Source organism: Otolemur garnettii, unplaced genomic scaffold, assembly GCF_000181295.1.
Source record: "Otolemur garnettii isolate 467f Iridium unplaced genomic scaffold, OtoGar3 scaffold00196, whole genome shotgun sequence".
In the NCBI taxonomy this organism is placed as follows: Eukaryota; Metazoa; Chordata; class Mammalia; order Primates; family Galagidae; genus Otolemur; species Otolemur garnettii.
In genome coordinates this window covers 2,244,172-2,260,914 of record NW_003852591.1, presented here as the reverse complement: position 1 = coordinate 2,260,914, position 16,743 = coordinate 2,244,172, and the positions used below count along the sequence as shown (strand labels likewise).

Genomic DNA, 16,743 nt, shown 5'->3' with positions numbered 1-16,743 from the left:
GGAATGGTGCTTCGCCGGACTTAAGTTGGCAACATTAAGAACCACATTTGAATTTCTTTTCCATTTTTTTAGAAGCAAAATTATAGTAAATATTACCTTTTAATGTTGTAAACCTGTGCTGTTCAACACAGTAGCCACTAGCCACATGTGGCTGTGGAACACTTGAAATGTGACTAGTCTGAATTGAGATGTGCTGTGGGTAGAATTCACACACCAGACTTTGAAGACATAATGGGACTAAAAGAATGTAAAATTTTACATCAATATTGTCTATATTGATTTTATGTTGTAGTGGTACTAGTTTGGAAATATTGGGTTAGATAAAATATCTTATTGAGGTTCTCTTTACTTTTAACAATATGATTATGAGAAAGTTTAAAATTATATAGGCAGCTTGCATTGTATTTCTATCAGGCAGTGCACCTGTACTGTTAAAATCAGAACTGTCCAAACTTCGGTAATGACATCTAGCATTTGTAGGGCACTTATAGAGTCCTAGACTCGTCACATATGTGATCAAGTTTTGAGTCTAAGTTTTGAATAGACTAAAACAAATAAGAATTGATAAACCTCACTTTCCACCCTGTTTCTTACACTACTGTGGACATGTGTGTATGTGTATACTTTTAGAGTTCTTTATGCAGTGCATAACCTTGTTTGATTCTTCTAGCAACTCTATGAAATAAGATACTCTGACCACCTCCATTTAATACATAAGGAAACAGAGACTTAAATAACCAGTTGATATGGTCCCCTACTGATTAATGGCAAGGCTAGGGTCTGATTCCCAGGGGGTCTGAAAGCAGAACCAAATTGAGTCAATCAAATATTTTAGTAAATAGGGAAGAATGACATCACTAAATGTCTCTGTGACCCTGGGAATGTCTCCGTCATTTTCCTCATTAAGGGATTAGATTTAAGATGCTACTGGAGATTGTTTTGAGCTCTTTGGGTATAAGGGAGCCCATTTTGATTCTGTTTTCCCTTTTGATTCTTATACTGGGTCTACCTGGTAAAGTTTGGGTAAAGAGGACAGAGAGAGTCAATTGAATTCTGGGAAAGCAGGAGGGAGGCATATTTAGCAGAGGAGGAAGGAGGGGCAGGAGAAGGAAGAGGATTAACTTCACAATTGATGGAAAATTCTGAATGGGGTTGACAATGATGAGGAAGTGTGAACACATATGGTGATGATTGTATAGAGAAGAACCCAGAATCATGACAGATCTGTCCTTGGTCTCAGGCAAGATCTGCCTTTAATCTTGAAATATGAAGATCATGGAGAGAATCTAGGAATATAATGAAAATGCACAAATGTTTGGAAAAAGACTTTTAAGGAAGGATTCCAGAGAGGCAGGATGGAGTCCGTACAGCCTAATTAGATGAATGGGTTGGAGGCTCTTGAGTTCAAGGCTGGACTTGGCCTCTCACCAGCTGTGTAATATTAAGCAAGTTCTCAGCCTCTGGACTCTTTACTGTCCTTATCTGTAAAATGGGATAATAACTGCTCTTGGCTGTGGTGAGGATTCAGTGATACATAGCAGTAACAGCTGCCTCATTTTGGATGTTTACTATTTGCTAGGCCCTCTTCATGTGTACAGATGTACCACAGCACAGTTGGGTCTCAGCCTGGGCCTGCCAGCTACTAATAAGAATGCAGTGAGTAGGGGCTCTTGTTATGATCTCAGTGGCTTCTTGGAAAGCTCATTTGACTGCATTGTTGTCCTGCTACTGGTTTGTGTTGAAGTTACTTAACTTTTCTGAGTCTCAGGTGACTCATTTGTAAAATAAGATGATTGAATTAGATGATCTGTAAGGCCTTTTCCAGCTCTAAAATGCTGTGAAATTTTGGAAATAGGATTTAGACGGCTACTGGGGGAAACTAAAATAAGAACTTCAAATATATATGTATATGGTTACTACAAGTTTGAGGAATGGTGTCAGCTGTTCTTTTTTGACTGAAGACAGACATGAGGCAATATACTTGAATTGTTTTAGATTAAACATTTGGAAGACTTTTCTGACTTGGGAGAAAAAGTAATGTGTTATCAGAGCAGGCTGTGGAGCTGCACACTCTGAACTCATTAAAACAGAGGATTGACTATTTTTCTGACACTCAACTTAAATGTAACTTCATCACACAGGACTTCTTGAATCCCTGCTCTAAAGTAGATGTCCCCCTCCTGCCACCTTTATTTTTTCAAATTTCACTCTGTTATTTTACTCCATAGCACTATGACAACTCACAATTACATCTTCATTTTGTATTTAGCATTTAATGTCTATTCTTCTTTTTTTTTTTTTTTTCCTTTTGAGATAGAGTCTCAGTCAGTCGCCCTGGGGTTGAGTGCTAAGGCATCATAGCTCACAGCAACCTCAAACTCTTGGGCTCAAGTGATTCTCTTGCTTCAGCACCCCTGAGTAGCTGAGACTTACAGGCTCCTGCCACAACACCCAGTTATTTCTTTCTTTCTTTATTTATTTTATTTTGTTTTTTTTAGAAACAGGATCTCGCTCTTGCTCAGGCTGGTCTCAAACTCCTGAGTGCAGGCAGTTCACCTGCCTCGGCCTCCCAGAGTGCTAGGATTACAGGCGTGAGCCACCAGCTGGCCTTAATGCCTATTCTTTAGACTGTAAACTGCCTAAAGACAGGGCCTGTCTTTATTTGGGTCACTTCCTATATACCAAGTGTCAACACAGCAATTGTCACTAGCAGGTGCTCAGTAAATATTTGTTGAATGAATAGATGGATGGATGTGTTTTAGGGGTAGTTGATTTAATGGTAGGGCTCCTTGGAGGGAGGTGGATCCTTTGCTCTTCTTTTTTTTTTTTTTTGGTAAGAAAAATCCCAAAGACTTTGTCCCTCAAGACACTTTAGATTCTGTCTCTCCTTCCTACCTTCTTTCTCTGGAGCTGGTCCCCCATTGGGTGTACATGTCTTCTGTTTTAATGGAATGCGTGTTTGCCCCTTCCTTGTGGATTGATTAGCCTACTTCTGCTTTTGGGGGAGGGAATGGAAAGGGGAGAGTTCTGTTGGGGTCAGGATGGAGTATGGTGGAGCAGGGCCTGCTGGTGCTGCTTTTTTCATTTGTCCTTCCAGATCCACCCTTTGTTTTGTCCTTCTTTACCCTGAAGCTGACCCTGGTAGACTGCAGCTGACTTGCCCTCTGGTTTCTGGTAAAGGTTGGCCAATGCAGAGGACACAGCAGGGAGATGGAGGATGGGAGGAGAGAGCAGTCTTCCTTCCTTTTGGCTGTCTGTTCCCTTGGTTCCCTGGCCTCTGGACTTTGCGGCTGGGCACCACGCCTCCAACCCAAGGGCTCTGCTGGTACTCTAGACAGGTTCTTGTAAACTCTCTCTTTCCCTCCAGGAATAGCAATGGTAAGGGCTCCCCACCTGCCCCTCTCCTGGGGTGTTTCGCTATTTTTGAGCCCTTAATTCTACTCCCTGCTATAGTCCTTACCCTCAACTCTTAATTCTCCCATAAAAGCAGGCCATTTGTTTCCCCTGACTCTTTTTCTAGGGTACTACTGCATCATAATTCTTGTACTCTCTTACTCTAAATGCATTGGAAGGGACCACACGTCTGAGTATTGCAGTGAGGGGAGGTGTTGGGTATAGGATCAGAGGAGAGGCTGGAGAAATATTTTGTAGTGAATCAGACTAGATCACTGTACTTTAGCTTTCTGTTTTTACTTTAAAAAGTCAACTTTCTGTCAGGTAAGGCATTTTGGATACTTTGAGGAGGGGTCAGCTCCTCTCTCTGGTCTCTCACTGGTAGGGCTTGCTCTGGCTGCCAGTGCTCAACTGGCCTGGAGACCTTAAGCCCTAGGTAGCTGATTAAACTGCTGGTAACTTCAGAAAAATCATCCAGGTACAGGGACCCTGCTGTTGCCGCTCTGCTGCTCTGGGGCCTGGTAGGTGTTTGCTGGGCTCCTCCTTTTCCCTCGGCTTGCAAGGCCTTCACCTCCCTGTGAGCTGAAGAGAGCAGTCTCTCTGAGGCTGAAATAGCCCTTCGTGGAGCTGAACCATTGCTGGCAGCCAGCATGGCCGAGAGGAGGTCACAGAGTTGCCAGACAAGAGTTGGAATAGAGGGAGGGAGAGTGTTTGAGTCCAACGTTGGCATGCTACTAGGGAGTTTCTAAAACACTTTAATGTGAGCCGAGCACATTTCTGCCCCACAAAACCTGTGGGGTTAGGCATTGTCACTCCACTTTGGAGATGCAGAAACAACCTCCAGGTTCCTCAACACCTTGCCTGATGGTACGTGACTGGGGAGGCAAAAACAGGACTGTGATTCAGGCTGTGTGAGCCCCTGTCACCTGGCACTTTTCTACTCTGCCTTAACTTTCTCTGAGAATCAGACAGGGTCTGAATCTGTGTCTGGGATTAGGAAATGGAGGTGGAAAACCTCCACTTGCCCCGGTGTTCCCATTCTACTGGCAGTGGAGAGCACAGGCCATTTCAAGTCCTACCAGGGAGCTCTGGTCCCCACAAACCCTCACTTGAGGACCATCTCGCCTACTTTTAGTGGCCTCACCTACCTTTCTGTCTTTGTTCTTAGAAGTGGAGCTGCCGCTTAAGAAGGATGGCTTCACCTCAGAGAGCACCACGCTGGAGGCCTTGCTCCGTGGTGAAGGGGTAGAGAAGAAGGTGGATGCCAGAGAGGAGGAGAGCATCCAGGAGATACAGGTATTCCTGTGTGTGCGGGGGCATCCCCATCACTGTCGTGTTTCCAGAACTCTGGCGCCAGCTCTGCATCCTCCTCCCCAGGGCCAGGGCTGCATCTCCAAGGGCCTTGTTTCTGTTGATAGGAAGCTCACGAATTCTTTTGTGATTTAACATGTCCCCCAGAAGAAATCATTCTTCCCCACAAATCTTCCTCTCTGTTGATCTCCCTATTTACCATTCAAAATGTGTTTACTGAGCCTGCTGAGCACTAGGTACCGTGTGTGCTGGTTCCTGGGGACACATGGTGAACGAAACAGACTTGAGTCCTCGCCCACATGGAAGGACTGGCCCATTATGCAGGCTAGAAATGTGGGGTGTCTGCTGCAGTGGGGGCCAGTGAGGCCTGGCTCAGCTGCACCTCCCTTTACACAGCCCAGCCCGGCTCTGGTTCACAGACTGCTCCGTCCTTCCCTGGCAGTGCCTGCTCATTCCTCAGCCCGTGCAATTGTCACACTCCCCACAGGGGTTGTTTCTCTGTCCCTAAGTGTCTACTCACCACACAGCGTGATAACATAGGGTGCACCTACCTTTCCTTATTTATTTGTCTTGAATCGCCATCATCTAATACACTGCTTGGCACACAGTATTCTAATAATAATAATTAATATTAACATTAAATAATAGCATCAATAATTCAATAGAATTAAATTATTAAAATGAAATATTTATATTACATATTAAATTTTTATATTTTATGTTATACATATTATATACTCATTAATTTTATATTCAATTTATATTTAACAATTAATTAGTATGTTAATTTATAAGCATTACTAATGATAATACCGTCATATGTTAGCAACCATTTTGCAAGTTCCATCAAGGCAAGGACTCTGCCGTCATGTTCATCACCGTATCCTCAGGGCCTCACATGCACCCAGCACAGGTCTCAATGAGGCATTGAATAAAACAGTGAATCTGGCCTCCTTCTCTGCTATTCCTGTATTAAAAGGAATGGCCAAGGATTTTCTGTTTAGTTGCCACAACATATCTGATATTTTTTCCTTCCTCTGCTTTCCATGAGCTACAGCCCTGGTAAGGATCCTCATTAACCATCACTGTTACTTGTCTAAGAGGCCTCAGCACCAGCTTTGACTCCTGTCTTTCTCTCCCATCCAACATCCGTTCATCATGAATCCTGTGGACTATGCCTGTGACGTAAATCCCACATCTGCTGCTGCCCCGGTCCACGCTGCTCTCACCCCTTTTGCCAACTGCTATGATTGCCTTCTCACTGGTCCCCTTGCTAACACCTAAGAGAGGGTCCCCCTATGTATACAGCTCCCCGTTGTCAACGTGGCTCACTTGAATGGTATGTTTGATATAGTCCAAAGACCTATGGTGACACATCATTACAACCCAAATACTGAAGTTTCTGTTAGGGCTCACTCTTGGTGTTGCATGTTCTCTGGGTTTGTACAGATGTGTGGGGGCATGATACCCATTGTTATGGGCTCATACAGAAGCTTTCGCTGCCCTAAACACCCTCAGTGCTCTGTTGTTCATCTTTCTCCTCTCTAACCTTTGGCCACCACTGATCTTTTTATTGCATTTAAGCTTCCTCTATGTCTTTGCATGGCTTGATAGCTCAGTTTAATGCCAAATATTATTATGTTGTCTGGATATATTTTAGGAGAGGGATCTCTTTAAAATTTAAGTCAGTTCCTGCCAAGGCCCTGTTGTCTCAGAGTGAACGTGAAGGCCCTCTCACCAGCCTGACTTGGTTCCTTCCTCTTCTACCTTGCCCTCTTTCTGCTGTTCTTAGGACATGCCAGGCATACCCCCACTTTCGGGCCTTTGCTCTGGCGTTTCCTCTGCCTAGAACGTCCTTCCCCAGGCACCCTCTAGGCTCTCGCTCTCACTCTCTGTCAAGTGTTTGCTCTCATCTCTTCTCTCAAGGCGCTCCCTGCCACTATCCTTCGTCCCATACCCCGTGCCACACCCGCCCTGCCCTCCCGACTCCCTTACTCGGCTTGGCTTTGCTCGTATCACTGTATCTTGTACTTTGTCATTATGTACTTAGCATGTTATTGTTCATCATCTGTTTTCTTCCAATAGAATGTAGACTCCTTACGGACTCAAGCCTTGTCTGCTTTGCTCACTGATACATTTTAAGCACCCAGGTGTTGTTTGGCACACACTAGGTGTGCAATAAAGATGTGCTGCGTGGATGCCAGTGAGTTGCCCCAGTTCTCCCCCTCGCTGACATGTCCTACTTTGCTGGCTGACCTTTTGTTCTAGCGCTAAAAACTTTTGTTTCCTACTAAATAAATCCAAAATGATAAGCGTGCCCTTCCTGGGCCTCCCCTCTCTGCTCCTAACCTAGTTTTCAGGCTTATTTTCCACTACTCCTTTCCTCCCTCTGTTCTTTGGCCTTCTTCCCTCCGTGCCCCTGGTCATGCTGTGCCCTATATCTGGCATGCCTTTTCTTCCATCTCCACGTGTACACATTCCACTCATCTTTTAGGTGCAGCCCCAGTGCACCTTTCTTGATCCCCCCATGGCCAGAGGGATCTCCTCTCCCCTCTGGCATTTAAGATACCTACTGCTTTCTTCTACACACGAGGGTACACACATGCACTATTGTGTTACCTCCATTTCTGCACTTTCAGATTTTGTGGTCAAGGTCTTTTATCTGTGTATTACCGGCCAGATTCCCCCTGCCCACCCAGTTTGTATAGTTTAATAGAATCAATGAATAGAATGGAGCATTGATACTCGTAGGGATATGTAACACTTTCCCCTTGCAGCTAGAGGTAGGTTCAAGTTCTTCTTTTGCAGCACTGGGCCAGTATACAGGTCATCATTGTCCTTTCATGGCCATGAACATCACCCGCAGTGTAAACTGAATGTCTGCTGGGTGCACAGCCTGGGACTGCTACCTTCTGTGCTGGAAGCCAAAACCAGGACCATGAGTCCAATGAGTTTACCTGTTTTTATTGCTTTACATTATTAAAATGCACACATAGTAAATGGACTATTTTTTTTATTTGTTCATTAATTTATTCACTCATGTGACCAAAGTTCAATAAGGGCCTCCTTCAAGTGGGCACTGTGCTAGGTGCTGGGGACACAGAGACCAAGAGAGACCTGTCCTTTACATGCCTATTTTAATGTGACATGAAGACGGAAAACAATGAAAACTAATAAAATAATTGCATTTTAGGATAAATGCCATAAGAAGCACAATCAGTATTGAGTACAAGAGGAGGGACAGGTTCTAGGTAGTGTTCTGAGGGAGACAAGGGATTTAACCCCAGTCGTATGGGATGAGAGGAGCCAGTAAAGTGAGAATCCCAGAGGAATTATTGTGAGTGTACGTCAGGTCCAAGATAGACCAGAGCTCATCGTGTCAAGAGGACAGATGGAAGGCCCACGTGGCCAGAGGACAGTACCGGAGAGAGAAGAGTCCATGATGGATTTGGATAGGTGAGCAGGCACCAGACCACACCTAGATCCCACAGGAAATGGAAGAGGCTTTTGGTTTTGTGTGTACTGAAAAAGGAAGCCATTTGGAATATTTTGACCAGGACAGTAAATTTATATTTCATAAAGATCTCTCCAGCTGCTGCATGCAGAGGAGATTGGATGCAGGGCTTACAGCAGAAGGAGGGAAGGCAGGAGACTTTTGCAGTATTCCAGGCCAGAGATAATGTCGTCTTTAAAAAGGATTTTTTTTTTTCAAACACAACCACAAACCACTGTTATCATGCCCATAAAGACTGTTTAAGAGTAACAGGGAGAAATGTTATTTTAAAATGTATTTATTTTCCAGATAATGTTCTTGGACAGGGAGTGCAAGTCTGTTAGTGGGGAGGGGGGCAGCAGACACTATAGGTGGGCCCCTCCTGCCCCCCTGCTCCTAATACAGGACTCCCCTCTGCTTCCTGAGCTCTGAAACGAGCTTTGCTTGTTAGCAACTCCCGGCTCCTCCTGAGTTATATTGAGAGGCTTCCTGGGTCAAGGCCATATCACAGGAAATGCAAACACATGGGGGCAGCTGCTGTCACATGTGAGGCCCAGGGCCTAGACAGATATTCTAGGGTCACAGGGAAGCTGACGGGAAGAGGGAGGATAGAGCCTTAGGGAGAAGAGTAGTCAGCTTACTCCTGGACATTAAGGCCATATGGCACTCTGGGGGACGGGCTTACTTGCCTTAATCCAGTCTTTCTTTTCATCCAGAATCCAGATAGCAGAGAATACATAGCCTTATAGTGAAAAATGAGAGTGAAGTCCAAATTGTACTGAAATGTCAGAGGCAATGATCTTTAAATTTGAGGCATTTAGCACTTACTATGATTAAATGACCTCAAGACATGGAAAATTTGCGAGATGGCTATGTGAACGTCAACAAGAGTCGCAGCAACCGTACCTGTATTGTGTCTTTTCACCAAAGGCTGCAGAGCATCTGACTTGTCATTGTCTTACTTGACTTTTGCTAGTGTTACCACCTGTAGGAACCCAAGAAGCTTGCTCTGGACAGAGGTCATGTCCAGCAGAAACAATGCTAATTCTCTGTTAGATGGCAATGCTGTCCTAGAAACACATAAAATAAGTAAGCGCTGTCAGCTGCTTCCCACACAAACCTAGTAGAGAAGCCAGCGAAGGCTCTAATAGACCTGCTTTGAGTTCTTTGGGTGGGTTGGGTGACTAGCGGTATCCTGACTCTTGTGATTGGAGAACACTCTGTCTCTGGCAGTGCCAGAAGATTGCTGGCTGGTAACTTGTTCCCAGGCTTCCTGCTTTGAGGACAGGCAGAGGCATTGACCTGAAGTCCACTTGAATGGAGAAGGTGATATCAGGTGTTGGTGCAGTACATGCTCCCTTCTCAGCCTTTTCATAGTTTTTGTGATTTTTTGAGCCATTATCACAAGGATGGTGATGGTTCTATCTTGTGTAACATGGTACTACTTCCTGCCTACCTTACTATATTCGCCTTAGGTCATTCCTCTCTAAGTGCCTGAGCTTTGGTCACACTGACCACTTTTTGGTCCTTGGATGAGCCATGTTCTTTTCCCTGCTTCACAGGGTTTGCACCATGCTGTTCTCTCTGCTTAGAACATTTCCCTCTCTCCCTCTGTCCCCATTCACCAGGCTAGTCTTTGCTTGTCCTCCAGATCTCAGCTCCTTGAGGTCACATCTTTTGGTAAGCCTTCCCTGACCCTCAGCTTAGGTAAAATTCCTTTCTAATTCCCTCTCGTAGTGTTTAAGTTGTCTGTCACTCTTTTTATGACATGTATAGTTATAAGATTATATATAACCCTGCATATATATATATATATATTTTTTTTTGTTTGTTTGTTTAAATCTATTCTCTTTTCATTAGACTGTAACTGCTAGGATCACAGGCGTGAACCACTGCACTCGGCCCTCCTCCCCTTCTCTAGAGAGAGTGAAGAGTATGCCATGATGCATCTGGGAATCCTTACTCACAAGGGCTGAGCAGTGGGAAACTCTGAGCTGATGGACCTAACCTTACTTTGGTCATGGTTTGACTGTATGTTCTTAAACAGTCAAAACTGCTTTCAGCCTCAGTTTATTTACTTATAAAATGGAAATTGGATTCAGTGTTGTAATGTGACAGAATGAGAATTTGAATTCATGATCTTTAAGCTCTATCACAGGTCCCATGCTAAATGAAAATTGATTTTTCTTAAAAAAGCAACAGTGGATTATTATGACACAATGGATTATTATATTAAATCTGTTCGGAAGAACAGAGAGTTACTTATTTTCATCACACAAGGAAGGGTTCCAGTACGGCAGGGAAAGGAGAAACATATTTTCATATTTCTGAGGTGGTGCTTAAGGAATAAAAGGAAACATTACATGAAAGAAACGAAGTTTTGATAAAACATCTTGGCCCCACATACAAAAGTACAACCAGAGCAATCTCTTGTTAGAGAACTCTTCATGGGCAAACGAGTCAGAAAAGGATGGCATTCTGGGAGGACTTGGCTGGAAGGGGCCAAAGGGCTTGGGAGAGCATTGGTCCCTCCAGGAGCTCAAATTTCTGGGCAGCATTTTGCCGACCCAACTTCCGAACTGACAGCAGCATCTTCACTTTGTTACCAAACAACAACAAAACAAAACACTCCCAAATTGTCCATGGTGGTTTTCTGTTTTGCATTTTATTTCTCACTTCTCTTTATTTTCTTGTCATTTCAGAGGGTTTTGGAAAATGATGAAAATGTAGAAGAAGGGAATGAGGAAGAAGATTTAGAAGAGGATATTCCCAAGCGGAAGAACAGAACAAGAGGACGGGTAAGTTAGGGGCACCGTGAAGGAGGGAAGAGGCCAGGGAGGCTGGGGCCAGCACACTTTTGATCCCCGCTGCAGCCAGATAGAGATCACAGGCATGATCTTACTCTGAGAACACTCAGGAGGAGACCTCTAGGAGGGCTCTGAGTGAGGTCATAGCCTGGAAGAATTTAGAGCTGGCAAGGAGAAGAGGATGCAGAGGGTGCCCTGAGGGGATGGTGAGGTCTGGGGAGGCCTGAGGGCTGGACTCAGGGTGAGGGTGCAGGACAAGGAGAATGTGTCTGTTGTGCCCATTACATAGTCACGAAAGAAGGCCAAACATTGCCTGCCTTATCCCTGGGTTCTTGCCGCAGGAGGACAGAATCAAGACACCTGCTTTTGGGGTGTGCTACAGAAGGCAAGAGAGTAGGAGCATTCTGGGAAAGCATGGGGGCCACATCTAATGGTTCTCCAGTGATTTGGTGTGAGCTTTGGAAGCTTGTGGTCCCAGAATGGGGAAGAGGTCGGAGCCTGGGCAATGGCAGAGGGGAAATCCAGGGTGGGAAGAATAGAAACATGAGAGTGATCCTGGAGGGGAGAGAGCCCAGCCTGGCTAGCACTTCCAGAATCCTCATATTCAAGCCTAAAGGGGCTTTCTGGGTTCATCTTCAGGGTCTGCAAGGGCATGTGACAATAACCAGGTGGAAGGGGACCTCCAGAGGTAAACTGTTACTCTTTACCTAGAGAATTAACTCTCTTAGGTGTGAGGAACTGGCTCCTTTAAGCTCTAGGCAGGACCCTTACCTCTCCCATGCATAAGAGTCCTTGGTGCCCTGTTGGTTGATTACAGCAAGCCTCTGTACTCTGTGGTTCTCATGCCTTAGCACACAGTATCACTAAGAGAGTTTATTGAAATGCAGATATCCAGGACCCAAACCACGAAATTCTGATTTAGGTGGTCCAGGGTAGGACCTTAAACTTTTTTTTTTTTTTTTTTTTTTTTGAGATAAAGTCTTGCTCTGTCACCTGGGCTAGAGTGTGATGGCCTTACCCTACCTCATAGCAACCTGAAACTCCTGGGTTCAAGTGATCCTTCTGCCTCAGCTTCCCAAGTAGCTGGGACTACAGGTGCCTGCCATGACTGACTAATTTTTCTATTTTTAGTAAAGATGGGGTCTCTCTGTTGCTCAGACTGGTCTCAAACTCCTGAGCACAAGCAATCCTCCTGCCTGGGTCTTCCAGAGTGCTAGGATTACAGGCATGAGCCACCACTCCCAGCCATGTATCCAGGCTGGGAGGAAGTTCCCAGGTGGCTGATGCAAGTAGGCCAGTGCTGCCTACACCATGAGCTGAGATGCTTTGGCTTGTTGGCAGGAGCTGGTCAGGGCAGCCATCTGATGGTGTACCCTTATACAGTGGGCACCCGTCCAGCTTTGTCAGCTATCAGTATTTCAAGTCTCCAGTCCCACCTATTCTTTTCTCTTACTTTGTGTTGGTTTATATGTTTGATTTTTTTTTTTTCTGGAGTATTTGAAAGCCCATGCTAGACATTTTATCATTTAACTGGCACCTAGGTCAGTGTGTATCTCTATAACAGATATCACTATCATATCTAGTAAAAATAACACTTATTCTAATATATACTATCCAGTGCCTGATCATTTTTCCCCAGTTTCCCTAGTTTCTCAAAAATTCCTTCTTATAGTCGGTTTGTTTGAAAGTGAAGTCTCGTATTCCGCAGCATGCCTTTCCTTATTACACCTTACCTCACACTTTCTTTTCCTCATGCCGTGTATTTGTTGGAGAGCTTGGGCTGTATTCTGGTGGAATTTCTGACATCTGGATTTGGTGAAGGGGTGGTGTTTAATTTCTTTCTTTATCCTCTCTATTTCCTGAAAACTGGTAGTTTGATTAGAGACTTGATTAGATTCAGGATATTTATGTGTCGTGTGTGTGTGTGTGTGTGCGCAGACATGTGTGTGTTTGTGTATAAATATTCTTGGGGGGGCAAGAGTCTTTCCTAGGTGCTGGTAGGTACGTCTTGCATCACCTCAGGAGGCATATATTTTCCAGTTGTTCTGCTTTGAGCGGTATTAAAATTGACCAGTGGCTGTGAGAGTTGTCAGTCTGATTGCTCTTTTATAATGTTCCTCCTCAGGTTTTCACCAAATGATTTTTGTAGTCATTGATGAACTTGCCTAGACCCATCAAAATAATAACTGATTCCATCATTACAGGAGACTTTCGAGCTTGGAGTTTCTGGGCCTTTTGTGAACTCTAAGAGCTGTATACTTTCAAACCTTCTCCCGTTCCTTCCCTCAACCCAACCAAACTGACTAGCATAGAAAATGGTTCTTTCACACCTTCTCCACTCCTAATCAAAATCTAGAAGATTGAGCTTGTGGTCAGTGAATGTGGATTGGGCATCTTCTCTGCCATCAGCAGTGGCCACTGCAGCCATTTATACTTACTGGAATTTACTATAAACCAGGCATTGTGATGGGCTCTTCATAGTAAGAGCTTCCACACAGAGAACGATGGCTTTGTGCCAGGGACCTTCTCCTACCTCCCTGAGTTCTATCCTGTTCATTTTTACAGCAGCCACTGGCCATATGTGGCCACTGCTTGTCAGTGGCATGTGGCACATCAAATTGAAATGTGCTGTAAATGTAAAATACATACCAGATTTTGAAGACTTAGTATGAAAAAAGGAACATACAACATCTCATTAATTTTTATATTGACTAAATTTTAAAATTGAAAAATTTTTAAATGATAATACTTCAGATATATATTAGGTTATATAAAATATGTTATTAAAATTAATCTCACTTGTCTCTCTTTAAAAATGTAGCTACTGGAAAATTTAAAATGACAAGTGTGTGCCTGGGCGCCCATAGCTCAATGGTTAGGGCCTGAGCCATATGCTCTGGGGCTGGTGGGTTTGATCCTGGCCTGGGCCTGCTAAAGAAACAAACAAACAAAAAAATAGCTGGGCATTATGGCAGGCACCTGTAGTCTCAGCTGCTAGGGAGGCTGAGGCAAGAGAATCATTTGAGGCCAACAATTTGAGGTTGCTGTGAGCTATGACATTATGGCACTCTACCGAGGGTGAGACTCTGTCTAAATAAAAAACAACAACAATAATAAAAGGACAAGTGTGGCTCCCATTGTATTTATGTTGGTCAGAACTTCTTTTTCATTCCCTTATATTGCTATTACTGTCAGAGTGGTAGAGTAACTTGCTCGAGGTCACTCAACCTTTTAATGGTAAGGAAGAGGCCAGGATTTGAACACAGACCTGTGCTTTTCCCATTTGTCATGCCTGGTCCAGTGCCTAGCATGTAGCCAATGACCTACTTGTTGAGTGAACTAGTGAATGATAGAAAAGAGAAAGAAAAGGCACACGTCAGCTTTATGGGAGCTGAGATAAGGCTTGAATACAATGAGGGGCCTAGGCTAGCTCTGGGTCCACCTGACCCTGGCCATGTGGCAGGTGAATGTGGCTCTGTGTTGTAGAAGGACACTGTGAATGTGTTAGCCATGTAGGTGTACATGAGTCTCTCTGTACTTGGAATAAGTGTTTGAAGCTGCTTCACCCATAGCTTCAATTAAGCTGTCTTCCCTCACTTCTAAAGTGGCTACTCGAGCTGCTGCTGGCACTGGAGAACAATGACTCCCAGTGTTTGCTGTTAGAAGTGAGAGGCAGTCGGAGGCCTGGTACCTTCGTGAGTGGTCTCTGGATTGCAGCATTAGTATTACCTAGGTAGGAACTTGCACACAGAAGGCCAGACTCCATCCTAGACTAATTAGGATTAGAGTCTGCACTTTGATGTGGCCCCCAGGTGCTTTGTGTGCTCTCTGAAGAGGGCAGGGATTGGGTAGTGATTACAGGAATAGGCTCTGCCTTATTTGAACTTAGACTCTATGAGTTCAAATCCCAGCTCCATCTGTGACTTTGGCCAAATTGCATAAGTACTTTGGCCTTTAGTTTCTCCATGGGTAAGTTTTGAGTGTTTAATGAAGGCTAGATGTCATTAGGAGGGTGCAAAGCAAAGAGAATAACTCTCGGAATCTGATAATGGGCATTTCCTGAGGGGTGAGAGAAATTCAAATGCAACAACTAATAATTGTGTCTATGAGAACTTTAGCCCAAGAAATAAAAGCTTTTTAAAATTCGTGAAATTCTTGTGAGTCATTCATGTAAGTATTATCAGTTAATCAATCAATCACTCAGTAACAACTTTCTAATGCACTGTGGTATAGTCCAGGGCTTCTCAAACTTTGCAGGCAAAGCACCGAGGGATCTTGTTAAAATACAAATTCTGATGCCACACGCCTTGCTAATAAGCTCCTGGTGATGTGGGGGCTACCCGTCCGAGGACCGCACTTTATTTTTTATTATATTTATTTTTTTTAGGACCACACTTTAAACAGCAACAGTGTTGAGCAGTGGTTTTCAAATTTTTCAGTCTCAGGAAATCTTTACAATCTTAAGAATTATTGAGAAGTCCCCAGATCTATTGTTCTGATTATGACCAGTGATACTCATATCACTAATGATGTTTGCTAAATTAGAAATAAAAAAAAAATACATATTTAAAGTTGAGAATATACAAGCAGCCAACGATAGCATTAGCACATGTCATGTAGCCACTGGAAAACTCTGTTGTTTACTTGTGACAGAATGAGGGTGAAAAAGGCAAATCTTGTGTTAGTAGTATTCTAAACATGGTACGTCCCCTCCCCCAAAGGGTCTCAGGTATCCTCAAGGATGCTTGGGTTACTGTTTGAGAATAACTGATGCTCTCTAGTAGGTGTGGTGGCTCATACTTGCAATCCTGACACTCTGGGACGCCAACATGAGTGGATTGCCTGAGCTCAGGAGTTCAAGGCCAGCCTGAGGAAGAACAAGACCTCATCTCTACTATAAATAGAAAAAGTAGTCAGACATAGTGGCATGTGCCTGCAGTCCCAGCTTAGGCAAGAAGATTGCTGAAGCCCAAGAGTTTGGGGTTGCTGTGAGCTATGACACCATGGCACTCTACCCAGGGTGACAGAATGAGACTCTGTCTCAAAAAAAAAAAAAAGAGAGAGAGAGAAAAGAAAACCAGCTTTCCGCTTGAGTCTGTCCTAGTCAAGGGTCTTTTAGCTTGAGCAAAACTGGAAAGAATGTGAAAAGCTGCTGGGCCACTGCCCCAGATTTGAGCATTCTTTGAAGATCCAAACCACAGGAAGGGTAGGAAAGTGGCAGGGATTTAGGACTAAGAAAGAGTAAGGAGTCAAGGCAGCTTCTGGCCTCTACTTTTCCCTCCTTCATTCTTCTCTCTAAAGACTGATTTCTCAGTGGCTCCATGCACACTCCCGCATAGCTCCTGAATTTATGGGTCCCCAGTTCAAGTGGACTGTACTAACTAGGGTCACTGTTCTCCAATTCCAAGTTCCTTGGAGGTAGAATGTGATTGGCCCAGCTTGGGTCAGGTGACTACTCCTGAGCCAGCCAATCAACTGAGGCTAGTGAGGCAAGGTGGGTGGTACCAAGGCCGTCATGGCCCCTCCTGGCAGGGCATGTGTGGAAGGTGGGGCAGGGTAGAGTGGGATATGTGTGTGGTTCTGGGGGTGAGGGAGAAGGTTGGTTTCTTTTGCTTAGTCAGCATCAAAGTCTTCCATAGCAGAGGCAGGGGACCTAGGGCCTGCTCCTGCTGCTGGCCCTGTGACTGGGGACAGGCCAGAACTTGGTTCACCAAGTGCCAATAGGAGTAATAACAATGC

The 16,743-nt window shown here is 44.4% G+C and overlaps 1 protein-coding gene across 7 annotated transcripts in view; it reads left to right on the top strand.

Moving 5' to 3' along the window:
* Positions 1-16,743, top strand: part of DPF3 (double PHD fingers 3) — a 224,303-nt gene that overhangs the window by 114,363 nt on the left and 93,197 nt on the right. For all 7 annotated transcript variants that reach the window (XR_002770878.1, XR_002770877.1, XM_023507637.1 and 4 more), the window contains 2 exons: positions 4,562-4,689; positions 10,900-10,995. Coding sequence is in view for 5 of the 7 variants with exons in the window: in XM_023507637.1 (XP_023363405.1) it covers positions 4,562-4,689; positions 10,900-10,995 (224 nt within the window). In the remaining 2 variants the exon portion in view is untranslated. The remainder of the gene's footprint in view (positions 1-4,561; positions 4,690-10,899; positions 10,996-16,743) is intronic.